General features: G+C 37.0%; 1 protein-coding gene across 4 annotated transcripts in view; it reads left to right on the top strand.

Annotated features, from left to right (window-relative positions):
* Positions 1-22,842, top strand: part of Usp34 (ubiquitin specific peptidase 34) — a 191,773-nt gene that overhangs the window by 158,025 nt on the left and 10,906 nt on the right. For 3 of the 4 annotated variants that reach the window (XM_052734681.1, XM_052734680.1, XM_052734683.1), the window contains 13 exons: positions 2,257-2,305; positions 2,389-2,493; positions 2,572-2,616; positions 3,633-3,737; positions 5,039-5,186; positions 9,093-9,727; positions 12,477-12,634; positions 14,888-14,966; positions 16,524-16,650; positions 17,319-17,426; positions 18,413-18,517; positions 18,635-18,759; positions 19,741-19,864. In XM_052734681.1, the coding sequence (XP_052590641.1) occupies positions 2,257-2,305; positions 2,389-2,493; positions 2,572-2,616; positions 3,633-3,737; positions 5,039-5,186; positions 9,093-9,727; positions 12,477-12,634; positions 14,888-14,966; positions 16,524-16,650; positions 17,319-17,426; positions 18,413-18,517; positions 18,635-18,759; positions 19,741-19,864 (1,913 nt within the window). The remainder of the gene's footprint in view (positions 1-2,256; positions 2,306-2,388; positions 2,494-2,571; positions 2,617-3,632; positions 3,738-5,038; positions 5,187-9,092; positions 9,728-12,476; positions 12,635-14,887; positions 14,967-16,523; positions 16,651-17,318; positions 17,427-18,412; positions 18,518-18,634; positions 18,760-19,740; positions 19,865-22,842) is intronic. The other variant, XM_052734682.1, reaches the window with a different exon arrangement.

The following is a 22,842-nucleotide window of genomic DNA, read 5'->3' as shown; positions in this document are numbered from 1 at the left end:
AACAAATGTACCTTCATGATGTATGCCACATTTAAACATATTTGTGCTCTTCCTTTGGTTATGTCACTGTTCCAATGGTTCCCAAGAGTAGTGCTGATGTGCTGTTTAGTGTTCCTGAGCTAAGGAAGGCTGTGGTGTCCCTCAGTGGAAATGAATAGAGTAAAGTTTCATTCAGGCATGAGTCTAATACTGTTGGCTGTAAGTTCAATGTTAATTAATCAATCATACATATTAAATAAGGTGTCATTAAAGAGAAACACCTGTAAAATATGGTACTGTATTGCTCAATTGATAACTGTGTGACAGCATGTTCCCAGGGGCCCAGTTCTGTTTCCTTTCCATAGCAATGATGATTTGGTTTTTGGTAATTCATTGTTTGTGTGGTTTCATAGGATGTGACTAATCAAATACCAAGAATTAACTATAAATCAAATCATCAATAATATGATTTTGAGAGAAAACAAGGTGGAGGGTACAGAAATGGAAGTTTGACAAAATTAAACGAAATTTTTGTTTTGTAGCTTTAGCTTTCGAATACTGTAAATGTTTTGTGTAATTATAAGTGAGTACTTAAGAAGCAGCAGTATCTTAAATCAACAGTGGGGGTGATACAGCCAATGAGAGGAGTTAAAGAACATGCTAACTGTCAGTTTCTAACAGGATGTATATGAAGGACCAGGAGTAATTGCAAAATTATTTTAAGCTGTCTTAATAATCATGTTGTTGCTAATATAATTAGAATTATTCTGAAAGTATTATGTGCTCAGGTACTGGGCAACAAATGGGTGAGAATCTTGGAATGTTTTTTATTTTAAGAAGCACAGAGATGAAATAGACTCCTCTGGGGTCATGTTTAAAGAACTCATCAGTGTACTTTAGGAGTTACTATCGATTTTATCTTGGACAAGGTATACATCAAAAGTAAGAATAACTGTGATGGAATGTAAAACACATCAAGATGTTTACATTGATAAGCTCAGAATGATACCGTAAAAGAAAACTTGAAAACTTGTTGGCAACCTTTGAAATACACTGAGAAATCCAATCTTTATTTTGAAAACTGGAAAGGAAATGGTGTAAAGGATGTTTATCTTGCCTGCAAGAAATAAAAGTTCATGTCGACCGAGTGGTGGATGAGGGAAAGTTCATCAATACAGAGCTGTTTCAACTAATAAATGAGCAAGGAGTATTGGAATTAGAAAATCACTCTCTTGTGACCCTAAGTGAAATAATGCTTCCAAGGTCATCACTGGTGGAAAATGTCATTATGTGTCTCCCTGAAGAAAGTCCACACCACCACCTACAAAAAAACCCTTGATTACAAAGCGAAGCGTAGATCTAATCAAGTCTTTAGATCTGCCTACCATTTTACAGGAGCAGAGGAATGTGATAAAACAGCACCATCAGGATACAATTAGCAAAACATAAATATTGGAATCGCTACAGGACAAACAAGCTGCTTTCTTCAATGGATAAGTTACAGTGAAGTGCCAAGGGAGACCAGTAGATTAAAAGTTTTAAAGACATTAAAACCAATTGTAACAAAAGACTTTCATTCAGATCCAGATTGAAACAAATTAACTAACATATTTTTTAAACACCTTAGGAAATTTGTACACTGATATTGTAAGATAGTAAGGATTTGTTGCTTTACTTTAGGCATGGATAATGGTACTATGGTTATGTTTTTTGAAATTTACCTGAGATATGTATTGAGTTTTATGGATTAAATGATAAAATACCTGGAATTTGCCTCAGAATAATGCATATTGAATGGCTGTTGGTAAAAGTGAAACAGGATTGGCTAAGATTTGGGTAAATTTGAACTTGAGTGATGGGATACTTGACACTATCCTATTTTTTTTTTTAATACATCTGAATTTTTGTGTAAGTTACATGTATTAACTTTAAATTATGTGATAAAACTATTATTTCTTAGAATTTCATTTTATTTTAAAGACATGTCAGAAAAACAGCTGTTAAAATAAAATTAGACCCATCCTAGCATTTTAATATACTAATTCTATTGATTTAATGAAATGGAAATAAAGTAGACTTGAAAATATTCCAATCTTGGAAAATTACCTGAGATGCTTAGCAAGCAATTCTAGCCGTCAAACACTTCCCTCCCCCAAATTTATGATGGCAGTTGATACGGTTATAATAGAGTTGACAGGTTTCATGCATGTCATGCTGTTAATAGCTACAAAGTAGTACACATGGAAAAGATTTATTTCCACTAATATTTTCTTGTAGGCATTTGACATTGTCACAGACTGACATGGCTGCATTAACAGGAGGAAAGGTAAACCTTGACTATATTAAACAGTTGAATCACTCTAAAAGTAATGTGACAGTTCTTAAATGAACAACTCTTCTTTTTAACAGGGATTTCCCTTCTTATTTCAACATATTCGTGATGGCATCAATATAAGACAAACTTGTAATCTAATTTTTAGCCTGTGTCGATACAATAACCGACTTGCAGAACATGTAAGTGCTAAAAGCAGTCTTCAACTCTTTTGATAATTTTTAAAAGAATATTCTGAAATCCTGCTTTTTCTGTTTCAGATTGTATCTATGCTTTTCACTTCAATAGCAAAGTTGACACCTGAGGTATGTGAGAGTGTGCTAATAAGTATATAATTTGAACTTACATTTAATTCTCTTTTTATTGCAAATATAATTTTCCAACTAAATATGAATTTGTACATGTAAATTCAGTGTATCAGAGTGCTACTTACATGCCAAGCTTCAAAGTTGTTTGGCTTTAAGCATATATCATAAACTATCTAGAACTCTGTATATTTGGAAGAATATATGGATGACACAGTACAGAATCATGAGTATTTTTATTATATAGAAGCATTTAGCAATCTCAGCACTCAGGAGGCAAAAGAAGGTGGATCTCTATGAGTCCAAGGCCCATCTGGTCTTTGTAGTGAGTTCCAAGAGAGCCAGAGCTATAGAGAGACCCCCATCTCAAACCCCACCTCCCTTCACCCTCCTCCAAAAAAAAGGTCATTTTTCATAAAAATAGAAGCCGTTAGCTACTGTAGTACATGTTCAAGGTCAAAATAAAGTACTTTCTTTAGGAATCAGAAATTGATACAGGAAGTAACACAAGGTTTTCAATAAAACATACTTGTTTCTCATTGATAAAATTTATTGAAAATTAAGACAGGAGAAGTGAATTCCAAAGATTGCTTTTACAATCTTGAACTATAGCAACTAACATACTGTGTACTTGAAAAATGCTTTGAGAATAGATTTGTGTTTTAAAATACAAGATAAATATGTGAGATAACACATGTTAATTAGCTGTATTTAGCCATTACACAGTGTATATATATTTCAAAATGTTACCTATACCATAAATATATAAAATAGTTAGTTGTCAATTTATAAACAAATCAAAATCTTGAATAACTTTTTTGCTAAGTACATTTGACATCCAGAATAATCTATTCAATGTTACCTCTGTGTAACTGATTATATCTTGTAACTGATGGGACATTTTATGGTGGTTGACATTCATATTCGGGAGTGCTTACTAAGTTCTGCCCACTCAGCTGAACAGATCTAAATGAGGCTAAGAGTGTGTGTCTCACAAAGATGCGTGTGTCTTACAGGCAGCGAACCCTTTCTTTAAATTGTTGACCATGCTAATGGAATTTGCTGGGGGACCTCCAGGAATGCCTCCCTTTGCATCTTACATTCTGCAGAGGATATGGGAGGTAAGTCTTGAAGTACATGCTTCAAGTCTTTTATTCTCCCAGAGATTTTCCTGTTGTTCTTTGTTTATTTTAAGTTTTGCAGAGTAATTTTAGTTAAAGCAAAACAAAATATAGCAAAATTGAGTGGGAAGTACAGATATTTCGCACCTACCCCTTTTTTGTACTGCTACCACCATCTTAGATTTCTGTTTCTTCTTCTTGGATCAAATGACTTCAAACAGTATGAAGTTGTCATTAAGAATAATCTTTCTCAAGGGAAATTCCACATAGCAACTAGAAGCCCCAGAAATATAAACCCAAGTGGTTTTACCAGTTGATACAGGTAAAAGAAATGTCAAATACTACTTCTTTCCTTCCAGAGTCATTGCTGTCAGAACAGATTTCGTGGTGAGGACTGGAAAAGCTCTAGGTCAGAGTTTAGTAAACCCTTTTTCTATGGGTCCAAATGCCAAATGTTTAAAATTACACATTTCATGCTGCTGTAACCTAAAAGCCATCTATGAGGCAATAAATAGTAAGCTTGGCAATGTTCCAATAAAATGACAGCATAAACAGCCACGGGATTTAGCCTACAGTCCAGAGATTGTCATCCACTGCTCTAGATAACTATACTTCCCATTCCCATGAAAAGAATCTTCATAGCAATTCAGTGAGCTCCTTTACATTCTCATGTACTAGTAATAGTTTGGACATAGAGTAAGAAAAAGACAGATGAGAAACTCTAGAAAATTAAAAGGGCTTTCTCCTCCCTGTCATTGCTGGGGATAAAATCCAGGATTTAGTTATTGCTATTCCAGTATTCTATCACCAAGCCATATCACCAACAAAGATATGTTTAAGTAAATTAATAAACTTAGCAAGTCCATTGGATTCTCCTGTTTGTCCTGGGTTATTTTAAATTTTGTGAACTAGCAACAAATTTTCCTGAGCTTTTCCTGCTTTTGAGCATAGAAGTAAAACTTCTGTAAAAACTAGTTTAAAGGGAAAAAAATAGTGGCTGGAGAAATGGCCAGAAACACTTGTTCTTGCAGAGGACCCAGGTTCGATTTCCAGCACCCAGTGGTGGCTCGTAACTACTCACATAACTAGTTCCAGGGGATCTGACACCCTCCTCTGACTTCCTCAGGAACAGGCACACACATGGTGCACATGTATATGCTTGTAGGTAGGCAAAACACTTACCCAAACAAAATCTAAAAAGAAAACGTTACCTGATTACTTACTGACATTTACCAAAAGAAAGTGAACATCGATTGCACGTTCTGCTGCCTTATGTCCTGCTCTTGTCATTTCGTTCGTAGGTTATTGAGTACAATCCTTCTCAGTGTCTGGACTGGTTGGCAGTGCAGACACCCCGAAATAAGCTGGCACACAGCTGGGTCCTTCAGAATATGGAAAACTGGGTCGAGCGGTTTCTTTTGGCTCACAATTATCCTAGAGTCAGGACTTGTAAGTCAAATGTTTAAAATGTAGCTAATTATTTATTGTTCCAAACTTTAGGTTTGTTCTACTGTTTGTCGGTTTGATTTTTAGGGTTTTTTGGTGGGGGGTTGGAGGTAACTCAGTGATAATACTCATTGTTGTGTAAAACTGAGAGGGATCAGAAATGGCCAGTGTTTTCGTTTTTGTTTTTTTAGTATTTGAAAATCGTGATACTATGAGTATCTACTGTATTATTGATTTTGTTTTTAAGTGTTACTGAAGAAAGGAGAAGATGAGAAAATTCCTTCTTAAAAGTAACTCTTGATTCCAGGACAGCCAGAGAGAGCTACATAGTGAGACCTTGTCTTGAAAAAAAAAGTAACTCTTGATTAAAGGCTAAGATTAAAATAGTAATTAAGACAGAAATCATGGATGTAATGATGAGAGTTAAGTAATACACATCTTTTGTGTACAAGTCATTGGAGAATGAACAGTAATTACTGGAAGACAGGTGTACATACCGCAAAAAAAGACATTTTACGAGACAGAAAACTCTTTGTTAATAAACAATGTATTCACTTTTGATAGTTCAAAGAAATGAAATCAAAGTAATTAGTTTTGGGAATTTATCAGTCAGTGAAAGACTGTTTCCCAGATGAGAGGGCCAGAAGTCAGAAGCACATCTCATATCCAGATGTTGTTTTTAAACACCATTTCCCAATAAAATACAAATTCATGGCTCTTTAGAGAAAAGATCAATTTTAGGGCAGATAATAATCAAGATGAGCTGGTGCCTTAAAGATGAGAACAGTGTATTAAGTGAAGACGTGCTCCATATACTAAATAATGTGGCCCTGTCCAAGGGACACAGAACTCCTGAGAGAACTTCAGTTGCTAAAACCACAATTCCAGTAACAAGTAATATAACACTCTGTGTTCTAATCCAAAGTATAAGATGATATTCATAAGTTCATGCTGATTCCCAGCACTCATGTGGCAGCTCACACCCTCCTGTGACTCCAGTTCTAGGAGATCTGACACCCTCTTGTGGCTTCAGCTGGCACCAGGCACCAGCTGGTGCACAGACATACATGCAGGCACCACCCAGGTCAGCAAATAAAGATAAACAAATCCATCAAAGAGAAGACTGAATAATGCGTCTACTCCCCAGGAGGTGAACTAACCTTCTCCTTGGTAGAAGGTTAGGGATGCACTTGAAGAGTAGAAAGGAGGAGTGTGAGAAGGAAGCTGACTATCAGGCCAAGTGGTCAGGGCTCCTAAGAGTGCACGCTTGACATGCTGCAGTTTGTGGTCTTTTTCCCCAACCCCTAGCCCCGAGCTTAACCATGTTAAACCTCAGATAATCTCGCTTTGAGAGACACTCTGAACTACCACAGTTATCAGAGACGAGGAGTCTGAGAAACTGTGGAACCAAGAAGAGCTTAAGGTGATGCTAATTAAAATGGTGTGTATCTAGACAGGATCCTGGAGGCAAACAAAAGCACCATGGGGCACAAAGTAGTGAGATTTAAGGTGTAGAGTAAATAGTAATTTGCCTTTGTTAGTTCCTTAGTCATAATAATTTAGCATGATCATAATAGATGTTAATGGTAGTAGAAACTTGGTGAGAGTGATATAGGAATTGTGTGTGGCACCTGTCTTAAGTCAGATATTTATTTGAGAGAAAGGCTTTTCAGTGGATGTTACCCCGTGGATTGTCATTAGACAATCTTGCTTTCCCTTACATACTTTAACCTCACAGTCCCTTAAGTTTTGTTTAGCCAGATGTTACATTGATGTTCATGATAGTACTGTGGAAATGAGTTCTTCTACATAGTACTGATACTGTAATATTATTCTCACAAAAGGCCATAGCAGTTTGTGCCAAGATCCTTTAAGAATCCAGGTGGTTGTGGTGCACACCTTTAATCCCAGCATTAGGGAGGCAGAGGCAGGCAGATCTCTGAATTTGAGGCCAGTCTGGTCTACAGAGCAAAATCCAAGACAGCCAGGGCTACAAAGAGAAACCCTGTCTCAAATGAAAAACAAACACACAAAGAGCCTTTAGGAAAAATATGTCCCCTCCCTCTAATTTTTATAATGCCATTTCAGGACTTGCCTGCAAGTCATTTATCCAAAGTAGACATGGCCAATGACATTACTTTTAAGCCTGTCAGTGAGGATCCTGACATGGTAGTATGCTGCTTGTAGTCCTTAGTCTCAGTGATTGAGGCAGAAGGATTACTCTTAAAATACCAGTTGAGCAGCTTGGCAAACCCTGTCTCTTAAAACAAAAACCTTCAGTTAAGAAACAAATTGTTAAGTACTATTTTAAAAATTACAGCAGTACAACTGGGCGGTAGTGGCGCATGCCTTTAATCCCAGCCCTCGGGAGGCAGAGGCAGGCGGATCTCTGTGAGTTCGATGCCAGCCTGGTCTACAGAGTGAGATCCAGGACAGGCACCAAAACCACAACAGAGAAACCCTGTCTCGAAAAACCAGGGGAAAAAAAATTTAAAGCAGTGAAAACTGAAAAAAGAAAGTGCTTTTAATATTAGTGTCCAAATATTTGAAAAGAAAGATAGTTTAAAATAATAATTCAAATAACATAAATAAAAAACTTAAAGGACTTATAAAAACTACAAAATAGCTTTAACAAATAACTGATGTTGAGAAAAGAAAACTTGAGTCACCAAGTATTAAAATAGGTAAGGTATGGCGTACTGTCAGTATCAGCACTTGGCAGGCAGAGGCAAGCAGATACCTATGAATTCAAGGCCAGCCTGATCTACATATTGATATCCAGAATGGCCAAGGCTGTGCAGAGAAACCCTGTCTCAAAAAAGAAAACAAACAAAATGCCCCAAAAGTTGAAGACTTACTATGTAGCAGTGGAAGTAGATTTCTTCCAGGTTTCATAGTACTTACTAAACAAGACCTGATAATCCAGCTCAGTTCTTAGCTTGTGCAGATGGAATCATCTAATAAGTGAATATTAATAATAGGCTTAATGACATGCATACCATGGGAGTCTCTTAAGTTCTAGTTTATCCTTGAGAAGACTTTTGGCAAGGAAGAAGGAGCAAACAGTTTCATTGAGAAGCAGTTCTCCAAAGCAGGGAGGAACCTCAAAAATGAGTCTTTTCAAAGACTTTGTAGCCAGTTAGTGCCTTTAATCCCAGCCCTTGACATCCTGCAGCAGTGAGGGGGGCATGTAGAGCAGCCTGCGCCACACAGAACATTCATCTCTTTCTCTCGGAAAGTGGGCAGGAAAATGGGCAGGGACTGGCGTTCTGTCGGGACGTACATAAACTTAGTAGGTATTATTAAGTGGGTTATATGGCATTATCTTTAAATTGTTACAAAGTAACTTACTAGGGTGTTTGTAAAGTAACACCTGATCTAAGACCTAAAACATTAAATGATTCAGTGGTATCAAGTATGCTGTGGTAGGCCTTTTTGTTCTAAATGCTGTTTTTTTTCTCTTTCTTAAGTCATACTATTTCTTAGGAAAAAATAGATTATAAGATAGGAGAATTCTACATTGTGGAAAACCTGAACAAATAGGTTGAAAACTAGTTCTGATAGCCAGCGCTTAGGAGATTCAGGAAGAGAGTCAGGAATTCAGGGTTAGCTTGAGTAGCATGAGTGTCTGTCTCCGAATAAAAAGAACAACAGTTTCTGTAATGGTGATTAGTGTGGCCACTTAAAGTACAGCAGTGGCAGAGTGGAAGGAAGGTTCTACCTCCGTTATCCTGTGGGAATCTTTCTCCTGGACCAAAGGTAAATCAGAAGGATATTTAAGAGATGTCATGTCCCTTAATTTTTATTCATTTTTATTGATAAAGGGAAGAGTGGTTTTGTGTTTAATAACTGCTCTTCAGTCTACTTAAATCTTACAAGGATCTGACAGTTTTGTTTTACATTTTATAGCTGCAGCTTATCTTCTGGTGTCCCTTATACCAAGCAATTCATTCCGCCAGATGTTCCGGTCAACAAGGTCTTTGCACATCCCAACCCGTGACCTTCCACTCAGTCCAGACACAACAGTAGTCCTACATCAGGTCTACAACGTGCTCCTTGGTTTGCTCTCAAGAGCCAAACTTTATGTTGATGCTGCTGTTCATGGCACTACAAAGCTAGTGCCCTATTTTAGCTTTATGACTTACTGTTTAATTTCCAAAACTGAGAAGCTGATGTTTTCCACATATTTCATGGATTTGTGGAACCTTTTCCAGCCTAAGCTTTCTGAGCCAGCAATAGCTACAAATCACAATAAACAGGCTTTGCTTTCATTTTGGTACAATGTGTGTGCTGACTGTCCAGAGAATATCCGCCTTATTGTTCAAAACCCAGTGGTAACCAAGAACATTGCCTTCAATTACATCCTTGCTGACCATGATGATCAGGATGTGGTGCTTTTTAACCGTGGGATGCTGCCTGCCTACTACGGCATTCTGAGGCTCTGCTGTGAGCAATCGCCTGCGTTCACGCGACAACTGGCTTCTCACCAGAACATCCAGTGGGCCTTTAAGAACCTTACACCACATGCCAGCCAGTACCCTGGAGTGAGTACACTCAATACTTTTAATATCTGTTTCCTGAGCTTAGCTAGCAGTACATTTAAGAAATGATTAAATACAGAATAGTCTAACTTTAATCATTCACTCATTTTGTCTTTCATTGCTGGGAATTGAACCCATGCTCATGTTCATGTGCTTAGCAACTGAGCTACACCCGCCTCCCAACCTTTTTGGGGTTTTTTTTTTTTTAGTAATACTTTTCTTTAAAATTTTATCTTATGTGTATGGGTGTTTTGTCTGTGCACCACATTCAAGCCTGGTGCCCATTGGAGCCAGAAGAGGGGGCAGAATCCCTTGGTACTGGAGTTGTAAATGGTTGCAAGCTGCCATGTGGGTAATGGGAATCAGACCCAGTGGCCCTAACCTCTGAGCATCTCTCCAGCCCCATCCTAACCATCTTTAAAGACTTAGCATTTCTTAAATACCCTTATATAAATGCAGCATAATTGATAAAATAAGTGATTCTATTTTGTTAGACTGACGTTACAGTTTTGCTTACAATGGCACATACCTTTTTAAATATGTGATTTTTTTTTTTTATTTATTATGTATACAGTATTCTGCCTGCATGTGTCCTTGCAGGCCAGAAGAGGGCGCCAGATCTCATTACAGGTGGTTGGGAGCCACCATGTGGGTACTGGGAATTGAACTCAGGACCTCTGGAAGAACAGCAGTCAGTGCTCTTAACCTCTGAGCCATCTCTCCAGTGCCCTAAATATGTGGTTTTTATATTGTTTTGTTTTTAACTTTTGTTTGGCAATGCTGGAGAACAGATCTAGAACCTTGACCATGCTAAGCAAATATTGCCAACCCAAATTTATGCTCTGTAAATATATCTTTAATGTGTGCCTACTGAAAAGGTCAAGATAGCTCAAGGGAGTATTATTTTACAGTTAGGTATTCAGGGGCTAGAGGTAGGACTCCACAGTCAAGAATGTGTACTGTCTTTCCAAAGGACCAGAGTTTGTATCCCAACCTTTACACCAGGCAGCTTGGAACTGCCTGTAACTCCAGCTCCAGGGGAATATGACAGACACCTCTGGCCTCCCACATGAACATGCATACAAAAAACACATAGACATCTATAAAATTTAATTAGATATTCATTATCAAGGTCTGTATACTTGGTAATGTGTGAGCTACACCATTTTTTTAGTAGTAGTATTCTGTAGTGGTGTTTCTCCATATTTCAGAGGAATGATCCATTAGTTTATATGTACATACAGTTCCAACCTTATCCCTTTTCTTTCCAGAGTACTTCTAAGTTTCATGTTGTATTTTCCCTGTATGTAATATCATTCCTGGTTGTTATGCTTCACCTTTGTCTCTCCTTTGTAAACTATCCTTTATTAGATTAAAATGTTCTTCACTGATCATATAGTGAGTTTAGAATCTCTTACCCGGAAAGAATAGTGTAATCTCCAGTTCAGAATTAGATTGCTTGTAATGTAAGAAAGAAAATATGTTCATTCAGTATCATAAAGTTCGAAGCTAAGGATAGAAAATGAAGGAAACAGATAAGAGTGTCTGTCGCAAGCTGAATCGATCATGATAGTATTTATTTTCAGTTAGTTTGTTTCCATCATGGCTCACATAAATAGCATTTAACTTAGTTACTGTGATACCCAGAGTTGCATATCCCAGTGGTAGAGTTGCCTGAGTGAAAAATGCTTGTCCTTTTGAGTTGGTTTCTGTCAGTCAGATGGAATCGTCTTTTTTTTTTTTTAGAATTCCATTATTAGAAATTTCCATGAAAATTTTGCTGAGAAAAGTATAAAGCTATGCAGTTTAGTTCATTAATAAATATGTTAGAAGCTCAACTATTCACATTTGTATAAATAAATTCATAAAAATCACAGCTAATGATTTCACTAAATATTAATTCCCATATTTCATCACTAACCATGAGTCTAGAATGATTATTCTAAATGTTGATACAAAGGTGTGTCTCAGAAACAATATTAATTCAAGTTTAATTTAGGTGTTCAAAATCATTAAGACAAAGCAAGTGAGATGCCTTTGAGGGAAAAGTCATTTGCCACTAAGCCTGATGAATGACCTCAGTGTGATCCCTGGGATCCACATTGTGGAAGGAAAGTATTGACTTCTGAAAGGTGTCCTCTGACTTCCATTCATATTTGTCCCCCTTTCCCAAAATAAATGCATGTTTTTAAAAGTCTTTAAAACAAATTAATGGTTTCTTGTTTATTAAAGGAATGGAACAGAGGATACGTACAGCCTATTGCTATATGCACCTTTGAATTTAAAATGCTAGTGTTTTAAACAACATTAAGACTTTTATCTGAGGAAAAAAAGACTTATTTATAGTGTTGAATCTTTGTGAATTTTAATTTTAAGGATCATATAGGCGTGTCCATATGCAGCTGCATTAACTCCAGGATAGTTATGAATACTGCCCATCACAAAGTCATGAACATGGTAAAACATGAGGTTTTTATTTGAGTAACTTGATTACATGGTTCTCAGATATGAGCTTTATAATGTCAAAGGTTAGACTATCATGTGATAGTATATAACGTATTCAAATTTTAAGTAGATTTCATTACTGACTTTGATAACTGGTTCCTTTAGTTGTGTGATTAACCTATGATTTTTATAGTTGGCTAGTGAGTTTTAGTAGTTGGCTAATGAATATTCATTCAGAAATGGGGAACAGATAATCAAAATGTTGAAAGATTGAAAAATGATCGTTTTGCATATTTGCCTCTTTCAGGCTGTGGAAGAACTGTTTAACTTAATGCAGCTGTTTATAGCTCAGAGGCCAGACATGCGAGAAGAAGAATTAGAAGATATTAAACAGTTTAAGAAAACAACTATAAGCTGTTATTTACGTTGCTTAGATGGCCGCTCTTGTTGGACTACTTTAATAAGGTAAAAAGATACTTTGTGATTTTTTTTTTTTTTTTTGTAGGGGGGGTTGGTTTTCCAAGTGAGAACATGGGCCCTTTCGGCACTGAAAGAGAAAATTATTATTTATAACTAAAAGCCTGTTCTTTTAAAAATTATTTATTATTATTGTTTTAAATACAGAGTTTGATGAAGCCTAAGTTGGCCTTTTACTTGCACCATGTAGCTAAGGATGACCTTGAACCTCTGCTCCTCATGCCTCCACCTCTTAAATTCTAAGATAACAGATGCATGCCACTCTTCTATTTTTTGTAGTGTTGGGATTAAACCCATGGCCCCTCGTGAATGTTAGCAGGTACTCTACCAGCGGAGCTCTATCTGCCCTCCTTCCCACTCTCCCCAATTTACAAATTTGTCGAGGTTATTGGTGAAACATTTCTGTACTTAGGAAGAATTTTACCTACTTTGAACAGTTTTTTTCTTTTGGTTTGTATTGATGTATCTTTTATTAGTATCAGATTTGAGGGTTTAAAGAGTCCTTAATGTCTGAAGGTCATGTTTGTGACAATCCATCAGACTACTTGGATAGTTCCAGTCTAGAGACCTCTGGAGACAGCTTTTTGCATATTAAGATGAGTCTGACTGTTAATATCTCTTCTGTTTTTCTCAGATCTGTGTGGCTTTCTTATCTATAGGATTAGCAAAAATAATAGAACCATCTATGCAGTAGATTGTGCCGAGCTATAGAATTGACTGAATTACTTAGAAAAGAACTGCCACAAATCACATTTTATTTCCTTTACTTATAGAAGTAAAATTCTGCCCAGTTTATTATAGTGCTGAGAAGGCATGGAGAAATGGGGGACTCGTTGAGGTCCTCCAGTGGGCACAGTTTTGGGTGTGCTTTCTTGAAGTCTTCACTGTGACATTAAACTAATGAACCCAAGAGAAAATTCTTTTAGAATATCTCCTTCAGAATCTTTAGTAGTCTACAAAATGAAATAAGCATTTCTGCCAAATCTGTTTAGAGGAACTCTCTTCAATGTTTGCGTTCAGTTTGAAGACATTGTTTTCTAAAGGTTTATTGTTTCCAGCGTTTTCCATTGAAGTGTTGGAGTTCTGCTGCTTGTTGAGTAAAGAAAGGAAGCATGCAGTGGAAGTGAAGGAGTAAAGTTGTGTCTACTCAGATAGTGTGGTCCTAACCTATTCTTAGGGTTTTCAGGTTTGTCCTCCCCACCCCACCCCCACCCCCCATGTTACCCTTTCTTCCCCAAGCTGATGAATGCTTTTGGAATACAGAACTTAAGAGTTGAAGAGATAAACTCATTGTTTAAAAAATTTTTTTTTAATGTGCATTATTGTTTTGCCATTGGGTTTTGGGTCCCCTGGAACTGGAGTTACAGTCAGTCAGTACCTGCAAAGCAGCCAGTGCTCTTAACCACTGAGCCATCTCTCCAGCCCAAACTCATTATTTTAAAAAAAAAAAAAAAAAAGTCAGCATTGGTATACTGAAATTTAAAAATACTCTTATCTTACCTTTCTCTTGCCATTGTGGATGAAGAATTGATTAGATATTAATAGACACATTCCCCTCTAAATTACATGGCAAGATTTTTTTATTTCCTTTTTCAGGTTGAGTCTCCCTTAGTATGCCCAGAGTGCTTAGAAGTAGGAGTGTTTCTGATTTGAGAGAACTTTTTTTTTAACTTTGAAAAATTTTCTGGACATCCATAATCTGGAAATCTAAAATGTCCCACAGTTGAGTGCCAACTGACAGGTTAATAATCCTGAGATTTCAGAGTGTTTTTAGATTTCATACTTGGGATGCTCGTTCAGTTCTACATTACTAAGAAATAGTGTACATGCTTGTAATTGCACTTAGGGAAGCCAGGGCAGGAGGATTGCACAGACTGGAGGCTGGTCTGAGCCACATAACAAAGTCTCCTAGAATTAAAAACAAGGGCTGGAAAGACAGATCAGTGCTTAAGAGCACTGGCTGCTCTTCCAGGGGACCTGGTTCAATTCCCAGCTCACAACTGTCTGTGACTCTATTTCCAGGAGATCCGACACTCTCACACACAGACACACCTGCAGGCAAGATACCAATGCACATGAAATAAAAATAATTTTTAAGACATTTAGAAAACAAGCAGTAGATGTAGCCAGTTTCTTTGATGTGATAGAAAAGACAGAAGCTCAAGTCAGTTTTGTTTACTTCTGTCAGTCATCACCAGATTGTTCTGTTCTGTTCAAATTGGACTATCTCTATTCTTCTAGTGCCTTCAGAATACTATTAGAGTCTGACGAAGACAGACTTCTTGTGGTATTTAATCGAGGGTTAATCCTGATGACTGAGGTAAATGTTCTATTGCCTTTCTCTATGAATGTATCTCGTTTGAATACTCTTTCCAGGACATTAGTGCTTGTATATAAAGAATGTCTAGTGAACTGTCTTAGAGGTGGCAGGAATTTATAGGTTACCCTTATTTAATATTTAGGTTTATTTGAAATAGACTAGTTTTAGTGATTTCACTTAGTAAATAAAAATGAAAATCATGTGATTTGTAATCAAGGTTACACACTATTTCACAAAAGCTTATTTGGTGGAATGAAAACAGAAGGCCCTGAGACTTGCCTAGGACTGAAATCTGCCGGCATGCTTTCCATGGTTCTTAGTTCACAAGTGGGAGATGGTGTAAAGCCACCAGAAGTATATCATGCTCTTTACTCTCATGCTGGAGATAAGATAAAATGGTGCATGTAGAAAGTACTGCACGAATTCAGATGTATTGTTGATTTTTTAGTAAATAGTGTTATCGAATAAGAAACTACACTTTGAAGAATTTGGACTTGCCCGTGGTAAATGGGAAAATATTCAAATAAATGACTCCCTGAGCCCAAAGGCAAGGAAGTTTTGGCTCTGTTTGAGGATTGACATGTCTACTCTGTGCTATATATTATGCTAGGCAAAGGAATATAGCAAGAGAGATACAATTCCTGTCCTTCCAGTTTACAGGTTAAATATGTACGATACAGCCTTTATATTATGGACTGCCACAGAACCTAGGCTCAGAATTTTGAACTTTGAATAATATATGAACTATAATAAACTGACTTGAGAGGATTAAAAGAAGGGATGCTTTCTTATATGGTAAAATAAAAAAGAACTAAACATTTAATGTAAGTTACTACTCTCTTTGTACACAGACCCTGGAAAGGTAGCTAATACAGCCCCCTGGTCTTGCCAGTCTTCTGGTCAGTGTATGCTTCTTGCTTATTTCTAAGGCTGCAGTCTTAGAACAAATCGGAATTTTTGTTTGTTTTGTTTTTGGTTTTGGTTTTTTGGTTATTTTTTTTGAGACAGGATTTGTCTGTGTAGTCTTGGCTGTCCTGGAACTCACTCTGTAGACCAGGCTAGCCTTGAACATACAGAGATCTGCCTGCCTCTGCCTCCCAAGTGCTGGGACTAAGGCATGTATCACCACTATCCGGCACAAACCAGAATTTAAAAAAATATATATGGGGATTGCTCAGTAGGTAAAGGTAATTCTCCGTAAGCTTGACAATCTGAGTTTGAACACTACAGGATCCACACAATAGAAGGAGAACGCCATGTTCTCTAAAATGTCTTCTAACCTTCATAGGCACATACACAGACATAAAAATGTTTTCAAGAAGTTTTCTTTAAAAAGATGATGAATGATTGAAGATGATACCTGACATGCACACACGTATGCACTTACACATACAGAGTAGATAAATGGAGCAGTTTGAGATAGAAAACAAAACACTTGCTGTACACACACACAGTCTGAGTCTGGAAATACCTTTAGGAGGTAAGCATTACTATTTTGTGTCTAAAGTAGAATGAAATTAAGGATTTTAAATTTTTTATTTCCTAAATCACTTGTAGTCTTTCAACACACTGCACATGATGTATCATGAAGCTACAGCTTGCCATGTCACTGGAGACTTAGTAGAGCTTCTGTCAATATTCCTTTCGGTTTTGAAGTCTACACGCCCATATCTTCAGAGAAAAGGTTTGGTCATTTTACTTTTTGTTTTTGCTACCATTTTGCTGCCATTAAAGTGAGTTTTTGGTTTTTGTTCGTCTTACTAGTTTCTGTGCCGATGGTTCCTGAGCTGGCTAATATTGGGCAATGTTTACCATGTCCTCAATGTAAAGGTGGAATGTTCTTATATATTTTATTTATATCTGCTAGAAAACAATAGGCAAAGCATTCTGTAGCAGTCAATATTTGGAAGATTAGAAAATCTTCCACACACAGTAATAAGTTGGATTTTTTTAACCTTCATAGCTCAGATTAGGTCATTTTTAATTTCAATAGAAATAAGTATAAAAAATAACTTTCTGATTCTAGAAAGTGCAGTATCTCAAGATGTAGCATGTTAAACACATACCTATAATCCTCATCCTCAGGAGAGTGGCCCAGGAGGATTGAAAGTTCTAGGCCAGCCTGGGCTATACTTAGCCAGACCCAGTCTCCCCTCTACCCCCTGGATAAAAAGCAGAGCGGTTTAATGTAGTAATCTCATGATCTCATGAAATTAACCACTTAGCTTTCACCAAACATGTTGTTATGTAATTAATTTGAAACTTGCAATGTTAGTATTACAGCAGAAAGGAAATTTTGTGAGGAGCTGTGATCATTCAAAAGCCCATTTACATATGCTTTTCTATTTGCAGATGTGAAGCAAGCATTAATCCAGTGGCAGGAGAGAATTGAATTTGCCCATAAACTTCTAACCCTTCTTAATTCCTATAGCCCTCCAGAACTAAGAAATGCTTGCATAGGTAAGTTGCTTGAAAAATAAAAGTTGTAGGTAAATATTTCTGGTGTTCGTTTCACTTTGTCTTTTGTTTTGTTTTTGAAGTTGTGACATTACATCATAGTGTTTGGAAAACAGTGATACTCGTCTGTATAACTCACAGACAAGCAGGTCCTAAGAAAAACAAGTTTTTGCTTAACATGCTAGTGTTACCGTGTTTGTGGGCAGAGTATTTGAGTCTCTTTCAGTTGTTTGTAGGTTTCTTGCAGCTCTAAATAATCTTCCGATCCTATATGTACATGGTAGAATTATGTCGTTATTTCCAAAGTGGAATTCACAGTGTAAAAGATAAGGTTAGTTGCTTCACTGTGGGTCTTTGGCCTTAAAAGCATTTCTTAGTAACTTTATAGACTCTTGAGTATAACACCTTTGTGACTGATTACTTACAGAATGACAGTACATAGCTGCTAGAAGAATCTTCATTTTAAATATAGAGTGAAGTTTTTTACTACCTTAGGAACCACTTGAAGTAGTGAGTGTTACAGACTGTTAACTCTTTGTAATTTCTCAAAATAACATAAACAACTAGTTACCCATGATGAGGTTTACTCTTGTGTGATTAGTGAGTGAGGATTAATCCAGCCAATATCATAAAACTTTAATAGCGGGCTGCAGATTATCAGGTATCTCTCGGATCCAAGCTGTTGTGATGGACTTGATAAAGCTAAATAATCAGGGTATATTGCTATATGACTAGACTGTGTCTACAAGTAAGCAAGGAAAATGTGGAGAATGGTGATAATGTTGTAAATTCTTGGTTTAAGTAATGGCCCTCTGCTGTGGTTATCACAGCTTTTCATCCAGAGTTGGGCATTAGACAGTTTCTCCCTGTGTTAGGAGCCCAGTTTGTAGTACTCAGCACACTACCACCTCATCAGGATTTGTGAATTCAAAAGTAGTGAGTAAATCTAACCCCAGTGTTTTAATACTCCAAATTGTTTTCATTTTCAGATGTCCTCAAGGAACTTGTCCTTTTGAGTCCCCATGATTTTCTTCATACTCTGGTTCCCTTCCTACAACACAACCATTGTACTTACCATCACAGTAATATACCAAGTACGTATTTCTCTAACATAATATTTGAATATGGTTGGCATGTAATCATTCTGCACACTGAAGCTTGGAGACTTATTTTTTTCCATTTATTCTTATTGTACACTTTTAATGTCTTAGTGTCTCTTGGACCTTATTTCCCTTGTCGAGAAAATATCAAGCTAATAGGAGGGAAAAGCAATATTCGGCCTCCGCGCCCTGAACTCAATATGTGCCTCTTGCCCACAATGGTGGAAACCAGTAAGGTATGTTGGGATGCCAGGAAAACCGTATTTCTATAGCACAAGGTAATCTGAGATTTCCCCCTGGCTGTTGAGTCTGTTAGATTTATGTGAACGTTTCATGAATCCTAAAATTAGATTCATTTGGATTTTTTCCTTTAAGTGCTCTGAAATGTTGATATTTGCAAAATCAACAGTAAGCACAAGTTGTTAAGATTTTTTTTTCTTCTTCTAAAAAAATAGCTTAATAGTAAACCTTAGTTTGTTACTAGGCTAAATTATAGTTGTATCCTGCTTCTAAATCTACAGAGTCAAATTAGGTACTTGGAATGTTTTTAATTTGGCCATATAATCAAGACCTCTTTTACTGTCCCTATAACCATATTCTCCTTAACCTACCCATAATGTCACTGTTTGATAGATTGATCATCTGGTTCCTGTTCTCTAATGCTTATTCTAAAATAGTGTCAATCCTAAATTATAGAAACAAGCTATATTAACACAAGATATGTTAGTTTTAACACTTTTTAAAAACATTTTTCCCCTTAGCTTTCTTCACCCACACCTTCATCCACACTCTCTCTTGCCTACTGGTTTTGGATCTTAAGTATATTTGAGCAATTCTCCATTATAAAATATTAAAAATAATTAACATTATAGTTACCCTTACAGAAATATCCTCAAATCTTTCAAAAATCAAATATAACTCATTCTTCTTGATGATATGTTTATAGAGCTAAAGTGTGACATGCTAAAATCTCAGTACTTTTACTCTATTAAAGTATATAGAAATGATGGGTAATTATAATTGATAGCATTTGCACACTGACAATAAACCTACGACAATTATGATCTTAATAACACTAGAAATTTGGAATTTAAAACTAGATTCTTATAGAAGTTAAAGATTTAATTAGCTTTTTACTTAATCTTATTACATTTGCACAAAATATGCTCTTTATTATACAATTTAAGTGCAACCATTTTATCATCTTTAACCTTCAGGGCAAAGATGACGTTTATGATCGTATGCTGCTAGACTACTTCTTTTCTTATCATCAGTTCATCCATCTATTATGCCGAGTTGCAATCAACTGTGAAAAATTTACTGAAACATTAGTTAAGCTGAGTAAGTATAAAAGATGAGCAGTAAATTCCACTGAATTATTTTAAGCCCCTAGCCATTCAGGAAGGGGAAAAAAATATATGACAATCCCTTTATTTTTTTTTCTTTTTTAAAGTGAATGTTTAAAAATATTAATTAGTATTCTCGGGAATATTTTAATTTTTATTAAGAAAACACCAACTTACTGGTTTCCATTGAATAGTTCTGCCCAGAGTTTCAGCTGGCCTATTAAGGAGCATGGAGCAGGGCTAATCGTCACTTTGTACACAGAAGTCCAAGTCTACCATCTTCACAGCAGAATTAAAAACCAAACTGCCTTGCTTAGGGAGAGCAGTTAGAAACAGACTTCCCTGGCCCTGTCTTGAGGGTGAGTTGAAATCCTTAGTGCCAGCTGTGCTTTGGAGCTGGTGGTGCCAGAAGAGCTGAGTGGGCTTGGCAGCGTGAAGCAGAGGTGCATATATGAGTAACTAGGAGGTAAGTCTCATAAACTGAGAAGACACATTTGAAAGGAACAACACGAGCAACAGAAAACAAATCCTTCAGTGAGTTATGTAGGGGGAGAAAAACTTCAAAGACTGTCTAATCCCTCTCTCCAAGGTCAGGACCTAGAAGTTCTAGGCTCTGTATGACCTACCTGCCTTCTGATTTTATCAGAGATGGGCCAGCATCCTCTCTGGTCTCTATAGTTTCATTTTAGAGTGTGGGGAGTAATCCTTATGAAACCACCACTTAGATCAAGAAATAGACTATTACCATGCCCCAGAAGTCCTCTTTGTGTTCCATCTCAGCCACAATCCCCTTTCCTGTGGGAAAGATTTTGGCCCATTCCAGGTAGGGCAATAGGTATGACCCAACCCTAGATTTCATTATCAAGGAAGAGAGAAGTGGTTACAGCTGTCAGGGGTAACTTCTCTTCAGAAAATCATCTCATTGGTGAGTGATTAGAGCACCTTCAGATTTGAAGGGCTGTTCCTTCGCTTACCTGATCGTACCTACGTATCTATGGCTGATGCCAAGATGTGGGGAGGTAAGACTTTGGGCAGATCGTCTGCTTCAGAATTATGCATCTGGGTTGTGGCACTTGGTAAAAGTCTGAAACTAGCAATAACAACGGCCAGGTGTAAAAGAATACTCGGGAGTTCTGATAGTATAGCCTTTGTGCTCAAAATAAGAGGTGTTTCCAAAGATGCTGACCTTTGGAGAACTTCCAGGTAATTATGTTTATATAATTTATAATAAAGTATGTGAAGAGCTGTTCTTGATACTTGGACAACTTTGACCAAGTAATAAATGTTCTACTGTTATTTTGAGTATCTCGTTTATCGACACAAATATGTACTTTCATGGAAATTAAGAATGGAGAAGGGTAGCTGGATGTCATAGCTCATGTCTGAATCACCACACCTGTAATCTCAGCACTCAGGAGGCTGTGGCAGGAAGATGGCCAGACATTAAGGTCTGCCTGGCCCACAGAGTGAAACTGTCCACAAAAACAAGCCTAAGTGAAAGGGAGAGAAGGACACACTGACTCACATGCCAGATCGACATCGCTCATGATCATGAAGCACGGTGGACTCTGCCTGACTTAGTTTTTCTATCTACACAGTCTTATGGAGTGTTCTGTAGTGATGCGTGTATTCTCAGCTTGCTGTTATCTACAGTGTGGTAGTTAACTAGCCATGTTGGAAGGGTTAAAAATTCAAAACGTGAGAAAAGGAACTATTTTATGTAATTCCAGCCAGACTAAATTTTAAATAGCCAAATGCTGGTTTTTCAGGACAAAACTAGATACAAACCCAAACAACAAAGCAAGAAATTGAAAGCTTATTGGTCCATTCCTGGCTAATGTGGAAAACTGGATATCCTTTTAGTGATTTAGACAGACTTAAAAAGCAATAGTATATGGAAAAATCATGTCCTAGAGTTTGACATTAATTTTCTAGCTGAGACAACTATTTCCAAAGAAAGGCACCTAAGAAAGAGCTCTAGAGAACCAAACTCACATTAATGACAGCAGTAGTGAAGAGAGTTGGTAATTTTGATTTGTATGACTAAGGAAAAAATGGAAAGGGGTAAGTTTAAACTGAGCTTTTGAAGTTAGACAGTGTAAAGATCAGAATATTAAAATATTATTACCAAACATAAAGATTTGTCTTAAAACCTATGTTGGGTTGCGAGTGATTGATTGCCAGTTTTGAAGAAAACTCTTTGTTGTTTTTATATGGGCAACTGAACAAAACATGCTTGCTCATGCCTGTGAGCCCAGCACTCTTGCTAAGGAAGAAAATTGGGTGTTCCCTGCCACCATGGTTACATAGACACCCATCAACAAAAAACAAAAGTATCACTTGATTCCCTGTAGACCACCACAGTTTCATTCAACTCTTTGTCCTTTTACCTTCATTCTGTAAATATATTTTCTGTTCTTTCACAAAAGTAAACTAGACTGATTCAAACAGTGGGAAAAAAGACCACCAAACACACATATTTAGTAGATACTAAAGATAATTTCCAGTTAATAGAGTAGAGGTGGTATTAGCAGCATGGTGGCCCATACACTTGGGAGGTAAGGCAAAAAGATCAAGAACTCAAGATAGCTGTTGACTACATAGCAAGTTTGATGCCAGCCTGGGCTGCCTGAGACCCTGCCCTCACTCCACAGAGGAGTAAGGCGGAGATGAAGAGAAAAGGACCTTTAGCAGCCTCCTCAGAAGCACACGCACTTGCACCAACCACACATGCATGCAAACACACAAACAGAAACCACCGACCATGTTTAGCAGGGCATAAAAACCAGAAACAATAAACCTAAGACATTTTTGGTTACATGGAATTGAAATTATTAATAGTAGTTGTGAAAATGTCATAAATTAAAATACAAACTAGCAGCCTAGAATGGTGGCATATGCTTTTAATCCCAGCAGATCTCTATGAGTTCAAGGCTAGCCAGAGCTACATGGTAAGGCAATGTCTCAAAAAAT

Source organism: Peromyscus californicus, unplaced genomic scaffold (assembly GCF_007827085.1).
Source record: "Peromyscus californicus insignis strain IS unplaced genomic scaffold, ASM782708v3 Scaffold_13__1_contigs__length_99412109, whole genome shotgun sequence".
Taxonomy (NCBI): Eukaryota; Metazoa; Chordata; class Mammalia; order Rodentia; family Cricetidae; genus Peromyscus; species Peromyscus californicus.
The sequence above is the reverse complement of the archived record's forward strand: the minus strand, read 5'-3'. Positions and strand labels throughout refer to the sequence as shown.